At 39.1% G+C, this 22,451-nt stretch overlaps 1 protein-coding gene across 2 annotated transcripts; it reads right to left on the bottom strand.

Annotated features, from left to right (window-relative positions):
- Window positions 1-801: 801 nt before the first annotated feature.
- On the bottom strand, window positions 802-20,731 carry LOC147848245 (peroxisome biogenesis protein 16-like). Of its 2 annotated transcripts, none has more exons than XM_087338554.1 (9): window positions 20,621-20,731; window positions 18,807-18,864; window positions 18,494-18,719; window positions 18,101-18,390; window positions 17,550-17,821; window positions 1,828-1,895; window positions 1,641-1,702; window positions 1,468-1,554; window positions 802-1,386 (listed from the first exon to the last, which is right to left on the bottom strand). In XM_087338554.1, the coding sequence occupies exons 1-8, from the start codon at window positions 20,687-20,689 to the stop codon at window positions 1,493-1,495; spliced, it is 1,107 nt and encodes a 368-aa protein (XP_087194680.1). In that variant the 5' UTR covers window positions 20,690-20,731; the 3' UTR covers window positions 802-1,386; window positions 1,468-1,492. The 2 variants fall into 2 exon arrangements, with proteins under 2 accessions (XP_087194680.1, XP_087194679.1); XM_087338553.1 differs by having other exon boundaries at window positions 802-1,371.
- Window positions 20,732-22,451: the final 1,720 nt, after the last annotated feature.

The raw sequence follows: 22,451 nt of genomic DNA, 5'->3' as shown, positions 1-22,451 counted from the left end.
ACAACGATATAAATAACCAATTCTACATGGAGGGGGATGTCTAGGGCTTATAAATGTTTGGGAATCAAGGAAAGCGTGTACAATTTTTGGCATCAAATGATAGTTCCAGTGGCTTTTCCTTAATGGGTATCAAGGAAATCTGCAGAGTTTTAGGAATGAAATGACAGTTGCATTGGGCTTTCCTGGATGGAAATAAAATAAAACCATATACAAATTTGTGCATCAAATTGTAGTTGCATTGTTTTTCCTTGAGCATCATTCAAACAACCAACCGAACTGCCCCAACTAAGAAAAATCAATTGATCATTTTCCATTCTTTTTCAGGTCTCTGATTCAGCATCCTTCCTTTTCTGCATTGTAGAATAATGAAAAGTGAAAACGAAAAATCCAAAATTCCCTTTTTTTAATTAGATTTTTTAGATACTGAAGAACTCCAATTTGGTTTCTGGGTGATGGGTTTCTCGCCATCATCTTGTGCTGGAGTTTTTCTGCTATCGTCGTATGATGAGGTTTAAAAGAGACCATCCTTCTGATGGTTTCTCAGCACCATTTTGTGACGGATTGATCACGAAGATATATCACCATTAGTGATGTGGTTTCACCATTTTCTGATGGATTCTCAACATTTCTTCAATTCAAGCTTGCCTCAAGCTTGGTAATCCTTTGATTGCAGAGCATTTTCCAATAATTGCATTCCAGCAAGACATCCAAAACCACCAAGATGCCTTCTAGGTGACATTAGAAACTGACCTAAACACTACAATACATGCCACATTGGAGGAATTTACAAACTTAGAAGGTGACCAAATCAACTAGGAATTTTTATTCAATAACATGTTACCTATTTAGCATTCATATCAAGGTCATCAAACAGTTTGAAACCACAAAACAGCTACAATTATCAAGATTGGGTGGATTCATATTTCAACCATCCAACTGTATAAGAATGAATAGTTTGCACATCCCGTCCGTAATACAAGATTGGTCTTCTTATCATGAGTTAGCTAAACTTTCATGATTTGAGCATACATGGGTCAAGAAAAAGAATGTTTTCCTAGGGCACATTTTTGATATATTTTAGATAATAAATAAATGAATAGAACATAGATGATATATATTGAAGACAGCATGTGAGGATTATATGAGTACGCTGGGGATTTAAATGAATAGACTTTTTTCAATTTACACATTTCTCAGAAAGTAAATTTATCACATGTTATATATCTTTGATACCAATCTACAAGAAGGCGATAGAGAAAGAGAGTGAGACAGAGGTAGGCATAGAGAAGCCTTCGCATTGAATTTGAAAGGTAGTATCAAATTTGATCGAATTTCTTTAGCCGCCTCATTCAGAAGAACGTCATGAAGATCCTGCAACTCATAAAACTTCACAAGTAAGCAATGGATTGATGATCATCCTTATTCTTGCTTTGCATGTTCTTTAGAAGGTTAATTGACGTGTCTTACCTTTGCACCTATATTGAAGTTCAAACTATGAGCCAGAGGTATAACAATAACGAGATTGGACATCGGTAAGAAAATCTATAACCTTGCCTGAAAATGAAGCCACTAAATGCATTCAACTCTCAGTTTATACATTCATAATATCTTGCAATTATCAAAACAGATTTCCATTTCACCTCCCAAAGTTCCAATCAGAGGCACTGGCTTGAGGGTCCTTTCAAATCCATCAAGATATCGTCTGTGCAACACACAACACTTCAAAACCCCTTCAAGGAATGTGAAAACAAATGCTAGTTCTCAAAGACAATATCTAGAATACACTTTAAAAGAAAACTTCAAAGAATAAGGAAAAACTAGAGTTACCTCGTATAACTCCTGAAGAATGGATCCCTTGTGACATACAAAAGCAAAAGTACTTGCCTTCTTTTAAACTGCAAGACACAACAGTGATTATAACGTGTTAAAACTCAATTTTGTACGTAGTTCTAATTTGGTATCAACACTCTTTCTTTTTAATGGCAGTGATTTACAATCACTCTTTCATAACAACTTAATGAGCTTTTTCATATGGTATCTACATAGTCTCTCTTAAATGGCAATGATGACAAATATCCTTTCCACAACAACTTAATGAACTTTTTCATGTAAGTTCTTATTCATCATTTATATACTGTTTAATTCTTAGAAAACTTTCTCAGTCATAAGTCACACGAGTTGAGTTAGCTCTAAATACACTAACCTTGATGCAATCAGAGGTACAAGAGGTTTGGGAAACAGGGAATAAGGATATATTTGACATCTTGAAGAGACTGGAATGGCCTATGAGGCCCAAGAAGAGAATATATTAAATTACACATCTAATGAAAGGATCTTTGAGGAAAAGATATATATTTTACATGACCCGACAATACAATAATATGAGCTTAGGTAACCAAACTACTTGCTAAATTTTCCAACATCAGCTGGTCTCAAATAGAGAGAGCTCTTGGAACCAAGGAAATCTCTTTGTGGTGTTGTCTTGAATTGAATTCAAGATCGCTAGAAGAATTGAAATCTGAATCAAGCTTCAGTCGCTGGAACTTGATCAGAGTTTGCCCAGAGTGATATTTTGGTCCCCCAAAGGGAACAACAAGATGAACCAGTCCTGCAATGATTACCCTGTGGGTGATAGCTCAACTATCTATACTTCAACCACTAGACTGAGAGGACATCCAGATCACGTTGGAAAGCCATCTGATTAATTTTGTTGAGCCACTAGTAGGGCTGAATTGTGGTTTTTTCATGCAATGTTCAAGGCTCTAGATTGTGTTTCAATAATCGGTATGTCTCCATAGGAGCTGAAAGACAGTTTCTTCACCCAAGGGGTCATGCCGGTGAATCTTTACAGGAGTTTGAAATTATAGTATATGAGCAGCCATCCAGAGGCTGACTGTAGAAAATGCAGGATGGCAGCATAGTGAACCTAATTAAGTGACCATTGGGTTTCCAGCTATGAAATCAGAACTCGAGTCCATCTACAAGAACAACATTTGGTGGCAATTGCTTTTCTACCTTTAGGTAGATCACATAACTCCCAAGTGTTGTTCTTGTAGATGGACTCGAGTTCTGATTTCATGGTTTCAACCCAATGGTCACATGCTAATGCATCCGCAAAAGAGAGTGGCTCTTCATCATAGAAATTTCAGCAATAACAGCATGATGCAAAAAATGCAGTTCAGCTTGCTAATTGGTTGACCGGGTTTTGCCTCGAAGAGGAGATGTGAGTTTGCTGTCCATAGTGGTGTTAAACAGCCATTTAGTCATTAGGGACTGTTCTTGCTTGCTTAGAAGAGGCTTGTTCTCCCTCCAATTCCATGTCAACATCATGTTGATTAATGACCTGTAAATCAGCATTATTATCAATAATGTTTGGTTGCTCATTTCAACCACATTCGGCATTGCAAGCAATCAATTTGAGCATCGTTTGGCTGCTCTAAATCTCTGTTTGGAGCATGCTGTTGCTGACGCAAAACCTGCACATTACCTCCATGAGGTTGGGTTAGTCGATCACCTTAGCAAAGTGTAAGAATTCTTTGAAGCATGAAAAGACATTGGATTTCTCCTTTAAAGGATATACCCAAGTGTGTTTGGTAGCATCATCAATGAATGTAGGAAAATAAAGATAACCTCCAGTTGATGGTGTCTTTCTCATTGGGCCCCATACATCACTATGTACAAGTTGAAGCTTGTGTGTTGCCAAAACATTTGCAAATTTTGGAAATGAAAACCTGTGCATCTTTCCTAGAATACAGCCCTCACAAACATGGATATATGGCATATGAATGGAAGGAAGATTGCATAACATATCATGCTTACTAAGCTGTGCAAGTCTGCTGAAATATAAATCGCAGAACCGAGTATGCCATAGTTCAGAAGTCCAACATGTAGTGCCGTTGAGAGATCACAATGCCGGTCAGAATCCGAATTACTTCGATTCCAAGGAAGTAATGGATCTCCTTCATGTCCGTCATCTCGAATTTGCCGGAGAGGAGGGACTTGACCTTGTTGATGTCGACTAAATGCTTACCTCCAATAACCAGATCATCCACGTATAGGATGATGACAATCGAGCTTCTAGAGTCGTTTCATACGTAGAGGGAGTTGTCAGATTTCGACATTCGAAAGCCGATTTGATGAAGATATTGCATAATCTTCGAATGCCAAGCATGCAGTGCTTGCTTAAGGCTGTAGAGTAGCTTCTTGAGTCGACACACGGCTTTCAGATGAGTACGCGATTCGAAGCCGGGTGGTTGTACCATGCACACCTCCTCTTCTAATTCGCCTTGAAGAAAAGCGTTCTTGACATCCATTAGGTGGAGGTGCCACCCTTTCGTCGTTGCGAGTGCGATCATGGTCCGCACAGTCGTCATCTTTGCCAACGGGGCAAATATCTCTTCGCAGTCGACTCCATGCGTCCGTGCGTATCCTTTTGTTACGAGTTGAGCGGAGCATTCGGCGTTATACTTCACCTTGTAGATCCATCTGCAGCCAATTGCCTTCTTGTGCGGTGACTGGGGGACGAGATCCCATGTCTCGTTCTTGCATAGTGCACGCATCTGCTCGTTCATTGCTTCGATCCATCGTGGGTCCTTCGCAGCTTCAGAAAAGGTTTCCGGCACCCGTACTGTTGCTGCCTTCATCATAAAGGCGTAATGGTACGCCATATAATTGTTGTAGCCGAATCAGCTTACGGGGTTCTTTTCACGGGTGGATTGGCAGAGCTTCTCGTTTGCGGATACTAAGGCTTTCTTCGCTCCATTTGTCCGGATGTCAAGGCCTTTGAACTCACTATCGAGGGAGTGAGTCAATTCGTTGTCGTCGAAGTGATCATCTTCATACTCCGGCATTTTCACCTTCCCTTTGTCCAGCTTCGGACTCGACCAAGAGATGTGCTTTGATTACTCAGAGGCTCTTGTGGCCCTCTAAGCCTTGTCATAATCGGGCTTTCTTCGTACATGCACGTGAGCCGATCTTCGGCTTCTATCTCTATTTCGGGGGATTCCAGGTTGGGCGGAATCAGAGTCGAAGTTGTCCCTAGTGCGTACCAAGATGCGGACTCGTCGAAAACGACGTCTCGACTTACTTGACCCTTCCGAGTAGAGGGGTTATAGCAATTATACCCCTTTTGCTCCAGTGAGTATCCTACAAGGATACATTTCTCCGACTTATGTGCACGTATGGAATGGAGCGGAATATCCGAACATGTGATAGATCCGGCTTCTTTCCGAAAAAATTCTCGTGCGGAGTAAGTTCGTGCACACCCGATGTCGTACACCGATTCATGAGGTATACAGCCATGTTAGCCGCTTCTGCCCAATACGATTTTGGTAGATGCTTTTCGTTCATCATGGCCCGTGCTACTTCCAGGATGTGCCAATTCTTTCGTTCGGCGACTTCGTTTTGTTGTGGCGTATGTCGACACGAAAACTCTCGTAGAATTCTTTCTTTCCGTAGAAAAGCCAAAAATTCATCAAAGAAGTACTCCTTGCCTCCATCCGACCGAAGACATCGTACATGTCGGCCCGTGGCTTTCTCGACATCATTCTTAAATTTTTGGAAGTGCCCGAACACTTCGCTCTTTTGCCGCATGGGGTAGATCCAGGTGTGCCTGGAGAAGTTGTTGATGGAGGCCACGTAGTATCGGCATCCGCCGAATGTAGCCGTATGAGCCGGACCCCATACATCGGAATGAATTACGTCGAATACGTCTTCTGCTCATTCAAAAATGGGTGTCGATGTTGCTTGCCGAATTGTGGAAGCCGACTCGCATATCTTCTTACGGCACTCTTCTTCGTGGTGACTGATTTTTCCGCAATATCCGCATTCGACCAAGTTTTGTCCGCTTGGACCGGAACACAAGCTCCTCCTTCCTTGATGGCTTCCGTCTTGATGCCGAAATTGCGAGTTGTTTTCGTAATTCTGGACTCGTTCACCTCGTCCTTGGCCGAATCGGCCTCTTCTTGCACGGCCACGTCCTCTTCCTCCGTCCGAGTGTGAGTAAAGCATGTGGCCTTCTGAGGTGTTGCTCCTTGTTTGAACATGGTTTTCTTCGACCAACAACATGGATTGAAGATCGAAGGAGGGTGGATTCTCCCGTGCTAACACGACGGTCCTCATCGCACCAAACCGTGGTGCAAGGCCGCCGAGGCATATTTGCACCATCTCATCATCGTCCACATTGACGCTTATCGAGCCGAGAGAGTCGCAAAGCTCCTTGATCGTCAAGGTGTAGCTCGTGATGGACATATCCCTTTGTTAGATGTTGTTCAACTCTTGGCAGAGTTGAAGCTTTCTCGCCGTTGTGTTGGCGGCGAAAATCTTTTGTAGATTCTCCCACGCTTTCTTTGGCGTCTCGGGTTCTCAAATGTACCCGAGCATGTGGTCATGAACACATGTCACCAAGCAATACATCACTCGGCTTGCCGCTTGCTCCCATGTCATCGTCGGCGTCTTTCGAGTCGGGTCGGTTTTCTTGTGCTCCTTTGATGTAACCCCAATAGCCTTGGCCGACAAGGTATTGGTGCATCTTGTACTCCCAAGATGCAAAGTTGTTTCGATCTAGCTTCTCGTTAGGGAGAACGCTCCCCATTTGAGTATTCATTGTCGATGAAGATTTCTTCCTTCTTTTCTTTTCCTTCTCTCTTGAATACGAGCTATGTAGTCGCACTACGATACCGATGGACCAGTTCCTCTCGAATGTCGGCATAGAATACAACACACGCGGATGGGCTAGATCGAGCTACCAAACCGCTATGATACCATGTAAAGAATCGGGTATGATTCTTGTGCAGCAGAAGAGATATGTGTTATGTGTATGTGTGAGAGGAAATAGAGGAGAGAAGAGAAAACACAAGATAGATAGATAAGAACACAATGAAATACTCAAGAAGAAGATGTATATTCACAAGTAGAATAAGAGATACAAAAATGTAGCATTACATGGAGTCACAACCGACTTAATATGAAGTATGAGGAGGGTGCTTTATATATAGTCACCCTCTCTCTTCATTAACTACAACAACCACTCTCTCTTGGGGAATGTGAAGACTCATAGTCATGGGGAATATGTAACTCATTAGTTATGTCTCGTTTGGGTTACTTACCATGTCTTCGTTATGCTGATTTTGAACATTGTAATCATTGCATTTATGGTAAACATATACAAACTTCTCATAAAAAGTCTCTTTTGTTGAAGTCGTCCCCGCTTGAGTTAGTACATTCAGATGTATGTCAGATGCCAAGGCTATCATTAGGGGGAAAGAAATACTTAGTCACTTTTGTCGATGATGCTAAACGGAAGGTATGGGTTTACTCTATTCGTAGCAAGGATGAAGTGCTCGACAAGTTTCGAACATTTTTGGCATTAGTTGAGAATCAAATTGATAAGACACTTAAGTGTCTTCGCTCTAACAATGGTGGGGAATATGTGTCCAAGGCCTTTCAAGCATTTTGTGACAGCAAAGGGATAAAGAGGGAATTCACTGCCCCTTATAATCCACCCCAAAATGGAGTTGCAGAGCGTATGAATCGGACCATTCAAGATAAGGTTCGTACTATGCTGTCTCATGCTGCGTTACCCCATGGTTTTTGGGCAGAGGCTGTTATGACAGCTGTTCACTTGATTAATCAGTCACCTAACAGGTCTTTGGGAGGGGGAATACCCCAAGAAGCATGGCCGGGCAAGCCACCTTCATATGCTCACTTGAGAGTGTTTGGCTGTGAGGCTTTTGTGCACATTCGTAAAGAAGAACGCAACAAACTTGAGCCAAAGTCCTGCAAATGTATTTTCCTAGGATACGGTGACGAGGGTGAAATGGGGTATAGATTGTGGGATCCCGAGAAAAGAAAAATAGTACGCAGCAATGATGTTATCTTCCGGGAAAATCGCATGCATAAACAACCCGAAAAGACCGAGGAAGTACGGAGGGTTGTATTCCGAGAAGAAATACCCTTTAGACAGAAAAGTGTGCCCGCTGTACAGCAGCAAACACCTGCTGTAAACTTACCTGCAAATGCAGAAAATGAGGTTGGAAATGATCAGCCAGCCTTTGCCAATAATGTTGAGCCACCAAATGTGCAGGAACGGCTAGAACAGCAAGCTGTTAATGCTGATTCACAGGCTGAAATGCCTGGACAACAAGTTGAAAATGATGATTTGCAGGCTCAACAGCTACCAAACAATGAGTGTTGGGTTAGGAGATCGTCTAGAGTTACTAGAAAGCCTGACAGATTTGTTCCTGATGCAAACAGTGTGGCTGATTATGTCATGGTAACTGATTGTGGTGAACCGACTTGCTTCAAGAAAGCAATGGACAGACAGGACAATAAGAAATGGTATAAAGCCATGTTGTCAGAGATGGAATCTTTTGAGAAAAATGACACTTGGGATTTGGTGCAGTTTCCTAAAGGGCAGAAAACACTTCCATGCAAATGGGTTTACAAAATGAAGGTCATTTCTGATTCCTCGCCAAAGAACAAAGCAAGATTGGTTGCAAAAGGATACAAGCAGGAATATGGTGTTGATTTTGATGAGTTCTCGCCTGTAGTCAAGATGACTACATTAAGAATCATTTTGGGCTTAGTTGCAGCTGAAGATATGGAGCTCATACAGATGGATGTGAAGACCGCCTTTTTACATGGCGATCTGCATGAAGACATATATATGCAGCAGCCTGAAGGTTTTGTGGTTAAAGGCAAAGAGAAGATGGTTTGTAAGCTCAAAAGGAGTTTGTATGGGTTGAAACAAGCACCAAGAGAATGGTATCATAAATTTGATGCATTTATGCAATCTCAAGGTTTTCGTAGAAGTCAAGTGGACCACTGCTTGTACACCAAGAAGGCAAGAGATGGCAGCCTGATTGTCTTGGTTTTGTATGTTGATGATATATTGATTGCTAGCAAGGATATTCATGCCTTGGATTCATTGAAGCAAAGCCGTCATGGCAGAGCATATGAAGGATCTTGGTGATGCAAATCACATCCTTGGCATGCGAATACTCCGAAACCGGTCGAAAGGGGTACTCTTTCTATCTCAGCAGGAGTATATCTCTAAGGTTTTGCAGCGTTTCAATATGGAGGGGGGGAAAACAATTGGGGTTCCATTACCTCCATATTTGAAACTCAATGCAGAAGACAGCCCTACATCTGATGATGAGAAGGCTGAAATGGCTAAGGTTCCGTATGCTTCAGCCGTTGGCAGTTTGATATATGCGATGGTTGCTGCACGCCCTGATATTGCCTTTGCAGTGAGAGTGGTTAGTAGGTACATGGAAAACCCCGGCAAAAAGCATTGGGAAGCGGAGAAAGGTATTATGAGATACCTCAAAGGCACAAAGGACTTGGGCATTTGCTTTGGAAAGCAAAAGGCATATGTTGTTGGTTTTACGGATGCGGACCATGCTGGTCACGCAGACTGCAGGAAGTCTACTTCTGGGTATGTGTTTACTTTCACAGGAGGAGCGGTCTATTGGATCTCCAGACTACAAAAGTGTGTTGCATTGTCTACGACAGAGGCAGAGTTTGTTGCTGCCACTGAGGCATGCAAAGAGGCTTTATGGCTTTCATATCTAGTGAGAGATCTTGGCATTACAGAGTTACCTATTCTTCATTGTGACAGCCAAAGTGCTATCATGCTAGCTCGGAATCCTGTCTTTCACGCAAAGACAAAGCACATAGAGGTGAAGTATCACTTCATCAGAGATGTACTTGATAGCAAGAACATTGAGCTTGTCAAAGTACATACAAATAATAATCCTGCAGATCTTCTCACGAAGAGTCTTTCAGCTGAGCGATTTGCTCATTGCCGATAGATGATGGGAGTTGGATAGATGTATTTAGTTCAGCTTTCTACATGCTTGGACTTAGCTGACTTTCTTTTTTTTCCTTCTCACGGCACATTGCCTTTAGGTGGGAGGTTGTTGGGAATAAAGGGCCATCGTGCCTTTTATTAGTGCACGAGTGTGAACACACCCATAGCACACTTTTGCCTTGTATATACATAATATCTAAAAACCAAAAAAGAGGTACACTCTTTGTACCCAAGACAACGTGCATCTCTCTCTCTCCCTTTGTCTCTCACTCAAACTCTCTCCCTCTCTGTTTTTGACCTAAACCCTAATCCTCGTGTTGCCTTCAATTGACATATTCGCATTCGTGGGGGTTACCAAACGAATGCATATGAATACGCATATGAATGCATGAAAAAATAATCGTTAAAAAAAAAGAAAAAAAGAGTTCATACTTTTTAGTTTCTTATATATATCATATAACCAAGAGGACTTTGACAATAAAAAGGAGATATTTAACTTCACATTAAAAAGGAGACTTACACTAATAATATTTTATATAATAAATGTAAAACTTAAAAGTAATTGTTTTATTTTTAATTAATAATAAAATAATAATAAATAAAAGGTTCATTAATTCCCCAGTGTTTATTCTCCCACAAAATTTGGTATTTTTATTTTTCATTAAAAAGGGGACCTCACTCTAATAATATTTTTATAATAGATATAAAACTTAAATGTATTTGTTTCATTTTTCAATAAATAAATAAAAATATGTAAATAAATAAAAGGTTCCCACCAAATTTGATATTTTTATCTGACATTAATAAGGGAACTTTACACTAATAATATTTTTATAATAGATGTAAAACTTAAAAGTATTTGTTTTATTTTTAATAAATAATATATAAAAGGTTCATTAATTCTCCACTTTTTACTCTCCCACCAAATTTGATATTTTTATCTGACATTAATAAGGGGACTTTACACTAATAGTATTTTTATAATAGATGTAAAACTTAAAAGTATTTGTTTTATTTTTACTAAATAATAAATAAAAGGTCCATTAATTCTCCACTTTTTACTCTCCCACCAAATTTGATATTTTTATCTGACATTAATAAGGGGACCTCACACTAATATAATTTTTATATAATAGATGTAAAAATATTTGTTTTTTTTTTAAATAATAAATAAATAAACAAATGGTTTTGTAATATTCTTGGGGTCATTTTGTATTCTCGAATATTACGAATATTACGGATGTCGAATACCACGAATATCACGCATGGGTCAATCTATGCATACAAGGATGACGTATGTTTATCGGTAAGTGACTCTACAGATGCTTAGTATTTTGATAGCAATGCAAAAATTTCTTTGTCACACTTGAAGATGTTTGTCATAAGGCGGGCACCATTACTTCTTCCCATAATGCTTCTTACATCATACAAGGCATTGGTCAAGTTCATATTATAGCTGTCAATGGGGATGTAGTCACCTTGAACAATGTTCTCTATGTCCCTGGCATAAAGAAAACCTTATTTCTGTTTCTGCCATTGCTATGCATGGATACCCTATCCATTTTCTCTATGACAAATGCACAGTACATGATCTTACAAAGGGCGATATCATTGTCATAACAGGTAGTTTGTTCAACAACCTTTACAAGCTTGACATATATCAGAAATTTGATGACCAAAATGCATTAGCGGTGGATGCCCAAACACAAAGCAATTCTGAACTATGGCATGCTCGGTTCTGCCATTTAAATTTCAGCCGCCTTGCACGGCTTAGCAAGCATGATATCATATGCAATCTTCCTTCCATTTATGTACCATCTAATCATGTTTGTGAAGGCTGTATTCTAGGAAAGATGCACAAGTTTTCATTTCCAAAAGATGTTGATGTTTTGGCAACACACAAGCTTCAACTTGTACATAGTGATGTATGTGGCCCAATGAGAACACCATCAATTCGAGGTTATCTTTATTTTCTTACATTCATTGATGATGCTACCCGACACACTTGGGTATATCCTTTGAAGGAGAAATCTAATGACTTTTCATGCTTCAAAGAATTCTTACACCTTGCTGAAAATTTTAGTGGTCACAAACTCATTACTCTTCGCACCGATAGAGGGGGTGAGTACATGTCTCAAGAGTTCAATGCTTTCTTGAAGGACAGAGGAATTATCCATCAATGCACCACTCCATACACATCACAACAAAATGGTTTGGCTAAGAGAAAGAATAAATCTTTCATGGAGATGGCAAGATGCATGCTCAATGGTAAGAAGCTACCTCATAAGTTTTGGCTAGAAGTTGTAATGTGTGTAAACTATGTTTTGAATAGATGCCCCACAAAAGCAATAACAACTATCACTCCGTGTGAGGCTTGGACTAGTCACAAGCCAAATGTTGGACACATGAGAATATTTGGAAGCTTGGCTTATGCATTTGTGCCACCACAGCAATGCCATAAGCTTCAAGACAAAGCAACAAAATGCATCTTTGTTGGCTACCGCAAAGAAAGCAAAGGTTATCAATTGTTTCAGCCCACTACTGGTAAGATCATCATCAGATGGGATGTGATATTTGCTGAAAATGCAGCTCAACCACTTGTGGATTGCTCCAAAATGTTGTGTTTGAAGGTGATCGATTAACCCAACCTCATGGAGGTAATGTGCAGGTTTTGCATCAGCAACAACATGCTCCAAACAACAATGTAGAGCAGCCAAGCAATGCTCAAATTGATCTCTTGCAACAGCCCAATGTGGTTGAAAATGAGCAACCAAACATTGTTGATAATTACAGGTCATTAACCCACATGATCTTGACATGGAATTGGAGGAAGAACAAGCCTCTTCTCAGCAAGCAAGAACAGTTCCTAAATTGCTGATTAACACCTCATGGACAGCAAACTCAAGTTTCCTCTTCAAGGTAAAACCCGGTCAACTAATCAGCAAGCTGAACTGCATTATGTGCATCATGCTCTTATCACTGAAATTTGTGATGAGGAACCACTCTCTCTTAAGGATGCATTAGCACATGACCATTGGGTTGAAGCCATGAAATCAGAACTTGGGTCCTTCTACAAGAACAACACTTGGGAGTTATGTGATCTACCTAAACATAGAGTGGATTTACAAAGTCAAGCATAATGCGGATGGAAGCATTGATCGTTTTAAAGCAAGACTTGTGGCAAAAGGCTGTTCCCAAAAAGAGGGGATAGACTATGAAGAAACCTTCGCCCCCACTTCAAAGATGACTACAATCAGAGCTACAATTGCTGCAGCAGCAATTAAGGGATGGAAACCAATTAGACATTAAACCCGCCTTCTTAAATGGAGATTTAGAAGAAGAGTTTTATGTAGCTCAACCTCTAGGTTTTGACATTAAAGGTGCAAAAACTAAAGTTTGCAGGTTACTTAAAGCTTTGCACGACTTGAAGCAAGCACCTCGAGCGTGGAAGGCAAAGATCCATGCTCATCTTCTTCAACTCAGTTTTGTAAACAGCCCAACTGAAAGCAATCTCTATGTCCGAAAGGATGGAGAGAAATTACTAATTGTTGTGCTTTATGTTGATGATTTGCTAATCATAGGACCTAATGTGCAAGAAATTGCAGATTTCAAAGCTGATCTTAGTAAGACATTTAAACTTACAGATCTTGGTCATCTCCATTACTACCTCAGCATTCAATTTATTACTGTTGAGGGAAGCATTTTTCTCAGTCAACAAAAGTACATGGAGAAGCTCCTACAATGATTCAGGTTATGAAGACTGCAAGCCAATCTCCACTCCTGTAGAAGCAAGATTCAAATTCTAATACCAAGACAAAGGACAACCAACTGATGCACTCTTATACCAGCAACCTGTAGGTTGTTTGATATTTTTGTGCAACACGTGACCTGACATTCAATATGCTGTTTCGCAATTAAGCAGGTTTATGCACAGCCCTGGAACAAAGCATTGGCAAGCAGCCAAGCAAGTTTTCCCTGACCTCAAAGGCACTATGGATTTCAGCCTCTTCTATGGAGAAGGAAGTTCATCTATTTTAACAGCCTTCACTGATAGTGATTGAGCTGGCTGCTATGACATTCGTGTCTCACATAGTGGAAATTGTCTCATGATCGGCAATTCCTGTGTTTCCTGGCTCAGCAAGAAGCAGCCAACAGTGGCAACATCAAGTTGTGAAGCTGAATATAGAACAGCATTCAGCGCCACAATAGAGTGTGTTTGGCTCAAGAGATTATTGTCCAATTTGTCACTTGAGCAACCATCTCCTACATGTATATTTACAGATAGTCAAAGTGCCTTGGCTATTGCAAGAAATCCCGTCTTCCATGCACGAACAAAACACATTGAGGTGCACTATCATTATGTGAGGGAGCAGTTCCATGCTAAAGAGATAAACTTGGTCTATGCACCAACTCATGAAAATGTTGCAAACATTTTCACCAAGCCTCTATCAAGAGAAAAGTTTGAATATTTTCGCAAGGAATTGGGCATTCTTCCAACACCTGGATAGTGACCACATTCAAGTCCACACCATTCATTTCAGGGGGGTTTGTTACACTTAAAGTGTATCCTATGAAAGCTTTGGTGTGAACATTGTTATAATAGTGTGAACCTAATTAAGTAACTGTTGGGTGTGAACATACTTAGAATAGTATGAACCTAGTTAAGTAGTTGTTAGGTGTGTATATAGTTATAATAGTGTTAACCTAATAAAGTGATTGTAGAAACTGGTTATATAAACCATTCTACATCTTTGTAATCAAAGCTCGTTTTCCCTAATCTACTGATATTTCCTTAAGTCTTCTAAGTGATCTTGTTGTGTGAGAGTTAGCCTAAGATCCTTGCATTTTCTACAAAGTAGGCAGATACATATACACGAATACCTCTAGAAGAAAGAATTTGCCAATTGTGTCATCAAGGAGTGGAATTCAAAGAACACTATGTTTGTCACTGTAGTGTCTTTTATGAAATCAAAGGGAGATACCGTTGCCTCTTTAAACAAGGCTTTGGCCCCCTACGCAAGGTAATGGAATATGAGGACCAACGGTGCCTAGAATTTTTCTTGCTAGAGCTCAAGAGACATTGGGAAAAGTTGTTGAAGGATATAGCCACACAAGCTCATCCACAAAGAACAATCACAACTTTCTTTAGCCCCATCACTCTTGCTAATGCTATAAGTCAATCAAGGGATACACAAATGGGCTCCTGACCAAGACATAACAAAGGGGTTACAATTGATCGGGCAATAGCAATTTGTCGTGCACGTAGACCCCAGCACCATGGACCACAACCTCAACACCCTTGTCATCGACAAATAAAAGCCATTATCTCCCGCCATTGCAAGTGCTTCCCTCGCTTTGGAGACCTTTCCATTCTGGATCGACCTATGCTAGAGATCTTTCGAAGACAAAAGTTACAATTCATCTAACTTGAGAGACTCACATGTGCCGAAATCCAGTTTCCCTCGTCTCTTTTTATCTTATTTACTTTTATATTTACGGAGTAATATTTATTTTATTTTGATTTGTTGATTTGTTGTTCTCAAAGACGAGAAACATTTAAGATGTAATCTCTTGTTTGGTCTTATAGGCCATTTTGGCCTCATAAAAGACGTTAATATATCTTTCTTTCTTTCTTGGGTTTCAACACTCTTATGCTGACAACAATCTTTATGTCTTTTCCTAAGATAAATTGTTATGCTTGATCATATTATGTGTTGACAACCTTCTAATTACAAGGTCCCTTGCTTCTAAAATCGAGGAGCTTCGCACTGACCTCAAAATCACATTCAAAATGACTAATCTAGGACTTCTCCATTACTTCATAGGTATGGAGGCCTATCAATCACAGGGTGGTATCTTCCTCAGCCAACATAAGTATCTCAAGCAGCTCCTTGAGACCTATAGCATGTCAAATTGCAAGCCACTCTCCTGTCCAATGGATCCAAACTCAAAGCTATCTCATGAAGACGATTCTCCCATTTGAAGATATCACGAAATATAGAAGGTTAATTGGGTCTCTTTTTCACTTAACTTACACTAGGCATGATTTGTCCTATAGTGAGTATTCTCAACCAATTCTCAAGTGCTCCAAGACAAAGTCATTGGCAAGCAACTATTTGAGTTCTTAGGTATTTGGCCAACACACTCAACTATGGTCTCTCTTTTAGAGGCAGCATTGAGCTTGTTGGCTACTCGAGTGATATTGATTCTAGAAGGTCCACATCTGGCTATTGTTTTATGTTAAGTTCAAGCTTGATTTCTTGGAAATCAAAGAAGCAAAACTCAGTTTCTACTTCATCGACGGAGCTAAATATCAAGCCTACTTGGATACTTGCTATGAGTTGCTATGAGTTGCTATGGTTAATGCAATTATTTTGTCACATTGGTGTTTTGCAAGAGTCCTATTGCAGTTTTCACTAACAGCCAAAATGCCCGTGCCTTGGCACATAGCTTAGCATTTCATGGTAGAACAAAACATATTGAAATGTACTACCATTTTGTTCGTGAATTAGTGAAATCACAAGTCATCAACTTGGCATATTGTCCTACTCAAGAAAATGTGGTTGATTTATTTACTAAGCCACTTCCAAGGCAAGCCATTGATCAGCTCCTCGGTCAACTCAATGTTGGACCGTCATTTTTGAGCTAGGAGGAGGTGTTGGAGGGTGGCAGCTCAAGACCTACACTCTCTTTCATCTTTATTATCTCTTTTCTACATTCTCTCTCTTCTTAGATTCTTCTCTCTCTAGAATCTACAACTCTTTAAATGCCTTCTCTCTCTAGAATTTGCAACGCTTTAAATGCCTTCTCTCTTCCACTTTTTCCAAGATATTCCCTTTTATTCCTAGTTTATTGTACTTGTTTGGTAGTACAAGAGTCACTTTACCAAACAACCATTTCACCCACGTTCCCCAATTTTGTATAAATAGGCTTACCATCCTCTTTTGTAAAGATATATTTGTTGCTACTTGTGAACAAGCTCTACTCTTTGGCTGTGTCTACTCTTTGCAACCATTTTTGCTATTGTTGTCTAACAGCCTTCTCACAGCTTGGTTGTGTCTATTTTGTTCTAACAACTATTGCGTTGCTTCTATTAACAGCTTTTCTCACAAGATGGCGCATTGGGGCAAAAGTGATGAGAGTGGTCGACTATGCATACTTTGCCCTAAACAAGTTAGAGAGTCTAAGTATCGCACTTTGATACAATACTCTACCTTTGATCATATTCACACATGCTTTAGACACAACTTTGACCAAACTCAATCCTTGCACGAATTTCTCTCGCAACCACAATGTGCACTCTCGATTGCAATATTCATTGGTAAAGTTCTTGAACATTGAGAGTCACTACTCAATTTCACATGTATTACATGAAATGTAATATTCTTGGTCTCATAGGTCATATTCAACCTCCGCAGAAGATAATAGAATCTATCTATCCCTCTCTCTGAATGTAACTTCTTTTGGTCTAGCCTATCATTTTCGCCTATTAAAGGCATCAATATAATAATTCATTTCATTTCTGTGCATGGTATTAATTCCAGGATATTTCTGGATAGCATGTATTAATTCCAATGGACACATGTAGTACACGTCATTTCTCTCATATGGTCTTTACGAGAAGGTAATAAAATATTTCTCCCCTTTCAGCTTTTGAAGGTAGTGTAATATTGTCACATAGACTTGTTTATAAAAGAAATAATAGAATTCTTTCATTTCACAAAATAAGTCTACTCACCTCTTGAACCTCCTCAGTAGAAAGTTGAAGATGCTCCATATTGCCAGCACTACTCATGCCCCTATTATATTTTAGAATCTGAGCGGCTAATATAGAAGTTATGCCGGTTACATCTAGAGCAAGGGATGTTAACCATGGCTTCCAAGATCTTGACCCATGATGCCTAACCAACAGCACGTACAATAAGGGTCTTAGGATAAACACCCATTCCCCAGTAACTGATAACTGTTCTGGCAGGTCCCAACTTCCATTACAGCAAGATACAGGAACACCTAATGTTCAACAAGATGAGAGTTTCCACAATACATAAGAATGCAGTCATCTTTAATCTAATATATTAAATGAAAAATCCCAATTAATTGCTGCATATCCTCATAATGGACCATATTCATATACCTTCCTGATGGACATAGGTATAATTCACATTGATACATTAATCACATCTTCATAAAAGTTAAAATAACTAAATCAGTTGGTACAGCATTGACTTCTGAATGTGTAGACCAGAAAATCTCCTCCATTTAAAGCTTTAACACTAATTGTGTACTTACATGGAATAGTAGGTCCACTTGCAGAACTTGACACACTTTGACGGCGGTAAGCCCACGATGGTTTTGTGTTGATGCCGATGTTTTCCCTGAACTTCGACATAGCTAGAGTTGCCTTTGTCTCTAAATCTCCTGCAGATGACCTCATATTTGACTGCCTTTTATCTATCATAGTCCCCCAAAAGTTTGATCCTGATTGAGCTTGAGTTCCACTTTCTTTACATATGGTTTCCCCCCCATCTAGAAGCATACGATATCCATTTCGATGCAAGATCAGAAACCGTAAAGAAGCTCTGTGAGACCATCCAATAAGTGAGCTCCAAAGTCATCCATGAAATGTCAACTTCTTTAAAAGTTTTAATAAAACAATTGTAGGCTTCCAGGTAGATACCTTACTTTATAGCTTCCACAGCTGCTAATATGCTCCACTTCTTTTCCCGACCTCTGTAATGTTCTGCAACTACTTCAATCAAGACCTCAAGTTGTTTTACAGCTGATAAGGACGCTGCTAGTGGAAGGCAGCACTGCTCAGGTTCTCTTGTTGTGCCTTGTCTAGGAACTTGTGGTGTAGTGTCAATAATAAACTGGTTCAATGTTGTTATGAGGCCCAAAAGAGAAGCAACTGGGAATAACAATAATATCATTGTGAGAATGTACTGCTTTTTATTATTGACAAGTCAAATTAAAACACTTAGATAGGTTCACATACCAGCTTCAGTACCAATCTCAGAGTTCGAAAATCGGTCAGGTAAAAACCAGGTCACAGTCTGCACATGCATTTAATATACTATATAAAACAAACACAATTGGAATTTTCTTTTCTTCTTTATTCAAACAGTTACGACCTTTATTATTTGAACTTAATACTATTTATTAAAAATATAACCTGATGTGACTACTTGTTCCTCTCCTTCAGACTGTTTTTCATCCCATGCATCATTTTCCTCATGGGTTTAGGAGTTCACAGTTGTCGCATACCCTTGAGACATATTCCATACTATTAACGAAATTCTCCTCATAGCTTGAGATTTTTAGATGATGAGAGAATTTAGATTGCATATGTTTGATATCGATACGATGTCATTCTTGAGTAGCAAGAAGATGAACCATCAGCCGAGAAGTGGAATGAAATGCTCATCCAAGAATCAGCTAGACATAAAGGTGCTCTAACTAGGATATGCCATATATCATCAGTGCAATTGTGTGGGGTATGTAATATATGCACACACATAACCTTAGTAGGAATCAAACATAATGTTTATATATTTATATATATACCCATTTCAATGTGGATTGCATACCTATGGCGAGGACACAAGAGTGTCCACTTCTATGTGGATGTCTTAGCTATGCTGTGAACACAAGACATAGGGATCGAGGTTCATTGCATAGATGTGATAGGTCACTTATTTGTAGGTATGGGAGTAATGTTCTCATGGCTGATCCTACTCACGTATAAACGATGACTCAACACATTGAATTTCTAAACAATGTGTGATCTCTCTTTCTTACACTCTTCATTGTAGAGGTCATCCACTCTCTACATTAACATTTAACATATTTTCTTAGTTCTCTTTCTGCTCTCTGTCACACACTTGTAGCTGGAGAGCCTTATATTTGATTACTGTTTAACTTAAATTAATATAATCATTTAGAATCCATGATCCAAATCATCATTGTTAGAAGGGATGTGTTCCCTCTTGCATTCTCTCAGATTCATTTCTGTACATCAGTCTGCCTTGACTACTAGGAACAACACCATTGCTAACTTCAATTTATCAGTGGCAATGAAATTCATAAGACTTGCTAAACATAAATAATTGGGTAAAGTCATATATATCTAACTCCAAGATATGCTGGCCTAATGGCAGAAGTTTGTATATCATTTCGTTTTTTCTTGGAAGTATTATAGTTTAAAAATCTTGATAGGTTTCATGAACCTCTCAATTGCATTTACAGTGATTTTGGGAAACATACAAGCGATAATAAATTCTCAAAAAAATGTTAATTTCGTCAATCAAACTATAAGTAGATTCTTGTTCATTTTGGTCAATCTTTGAAAACCAAAAATAACACTTGATTGTAAAAATAACCAATTGTTTCCAAAGTGAAACCTTTAAATTTTGGACCTTAGACCCAACAATAGCCCTTTTTAACTTCCGTATGCCATCTTTCTCACTTCTACTCACAAGAGTTGCACTATCATGAAACATTTACGAACTTACTCATACCGTCTTGATCCCTAGACATGAAATGTAAACCAGATATTACGGGTAAATTCCTTGATTTTAGTCATTTAAGAGGACTTACACGCCTTCTTTATAAGTGAGAATGAAAGCAAACATAAAACTAAGAAAACAAGCTATGAAGCCATGAAATCCAAGAAAGAATGAGCAGAAACAGAAAAATACCGAGAGACAGCCAAATTTGTTCATGAAACAAGGAAAGAAAAAGAAATAGGCGGGAGTGAGCGAACGGGCGAGCGAATGAATGACATGTAGAAGGAAAATAAGAAGCACATACATTAGCAATGCTCTCCAGGGAAGCGATCAACTGTCGATTCTGTCGCACCCACACCTTGTAGTTCTCCATGGCTACACACAGCTCTCTCTCTTTCTCTCTCTCTCTCCTCTCTCTCAGAGTCTCCTAAGTCTCCTAAGCCTCTAATCTTAAATGTATAAAAGCAAACATGTTTATACTTGGCCTTCTTTCTAAGCATGGTATAAAATTTTAGACTTTGGGTGGGCAGGCGGGCGAATGGATGGAATGGAAGGAAGGAGGGCGAGCGGGCAGATGCAATTCACGCTCACTGCCATCACCTCCTCCTGTCATTCTTCTGTTCGTTCCCAATCCTTACTCTGCCCACACACGTAACCTTCTTCGGCATTACCTTCACATCTTCTACGAGTTATGCCCTTGTAATCACGATGGATACCCATGGAATGCGGGATTTGGCAGAGTCGAGTTCATCGATGAACTTGATATCATGCGTCTCATCGAATCTTGGGACCATGACACTCTGACAGATTCGAATGTTTGAGCAACTACAATGTGCACTCCTTGATAGTGGGCAAAAAATTCAAGACAATGAAGAGGACATGGAGGGGTGGCATGTTTGATTAAGATGGAATCGAAGAAATATGTGATGTTGATCATAAAAAAATGATGAACATATATGCTACATAATATGTGGCTTAAAATAAAAACCCCAAATTACATGCACACTTTTGCAAGTTGGATGTGACATTCCTTGTCAAAATTCTACCTAAAATTATGTTGGTTTCAATAGAGATAAATTCTTTGTTGGTCTAGAAGATGACAGTGTTTATTTCAAAGCCGACTTGGAGAAGTTATTGTCTTTGGTAACATGGATGCTTAGACAAGAAGTTTACAACCTGGTGTGTAACAATATTTCATCCTATATATCTCAAGGAAGCAACAGGATTTGCAATTGTATCCATATCAATTTGGGAAGTTACTCTAACAATTGCGCAACAGTATCAAAATGCTTATTCCAAATGATGTATCCTTACAATCGAATACTAATGGTTTTACATGTAGAAAACTCATTAGAAATAATGTGATACTTTCCCAAACTATTTGGATCACATACACATATTCTCACTTCGTGAATGTACACCGAAAGGTTTGACTGTGAGAAGATCATTGAAGTTATTTACCCATATTTGAGCATAGACATTAAATAGACACCCATGTATTCAAATATGGTTGAGGGTATATTGCAAATGGCAAAGTTACAACATGGTGCAATACTAAAATACAAACGGGGGAGTTTTCAAGAAAGTCATTTTCTAATGCACAAACAAATGTTTTTTGGCCAAGCAATGTAGTTCAATGAAAGAATGCCACGAACTTGAAAGTACCTTATGAGTTTGGATGTTCTCAAGGATAAGTAGAAATATCAAGAGCAATTGCATGAGTATAAAAAACATTCAAACAAAAAGAAGAATATGGGAAGTTGCTCAACAAATTCTCTAAACACAAGGGAAAACAAATACATGTGCTAAATTTTGGTGAAACCTAAAGGGAAAATGTGTTCAGAGTTGTTGTAATATAACTCTTATGGACTTGTTTATGCATTGGAAGAATTTAGATGAGTAATTAAATGTTCACATATGCATCCCTTCTTTATGATTGAAGATGTATGCATAGGGCTTAAGAAATTGTTGTCTCAGAAGAAACTTTCACAATTAATAATATTCCACCAACTAGTTTGAACCGTCATATTTCCAAACTTCATTCCTGTATTCTCAATAAATCATGCCATCATTTCCATCAAAGGTTGTACACATCATAGTACATAAAATTCGTGTTCGTCTGCCATAACATTCAT

This window comes from Azolla caroliniana, unplaced genomic scaffold (assembly GCF_043228905.1).
Source record: "Azolla caroliniana isolate FFs.n. ecotype wild unplaced genomic scaffold, voAzoCaro1.0.p SCAF_438, whole genome shotgun sequence".
NCBI classification, from domain to species: Eukaryota; Viridiplantae; Streptophyta; class Polypodiopsida; order Salviniales; family Salviniaceae; genus Azolla; species Azolla caroliniana.
Note: the sequence above shows the minus strand (reverse complement) of the source record. Positions and strands in the feature narration are given on the sequence as shown.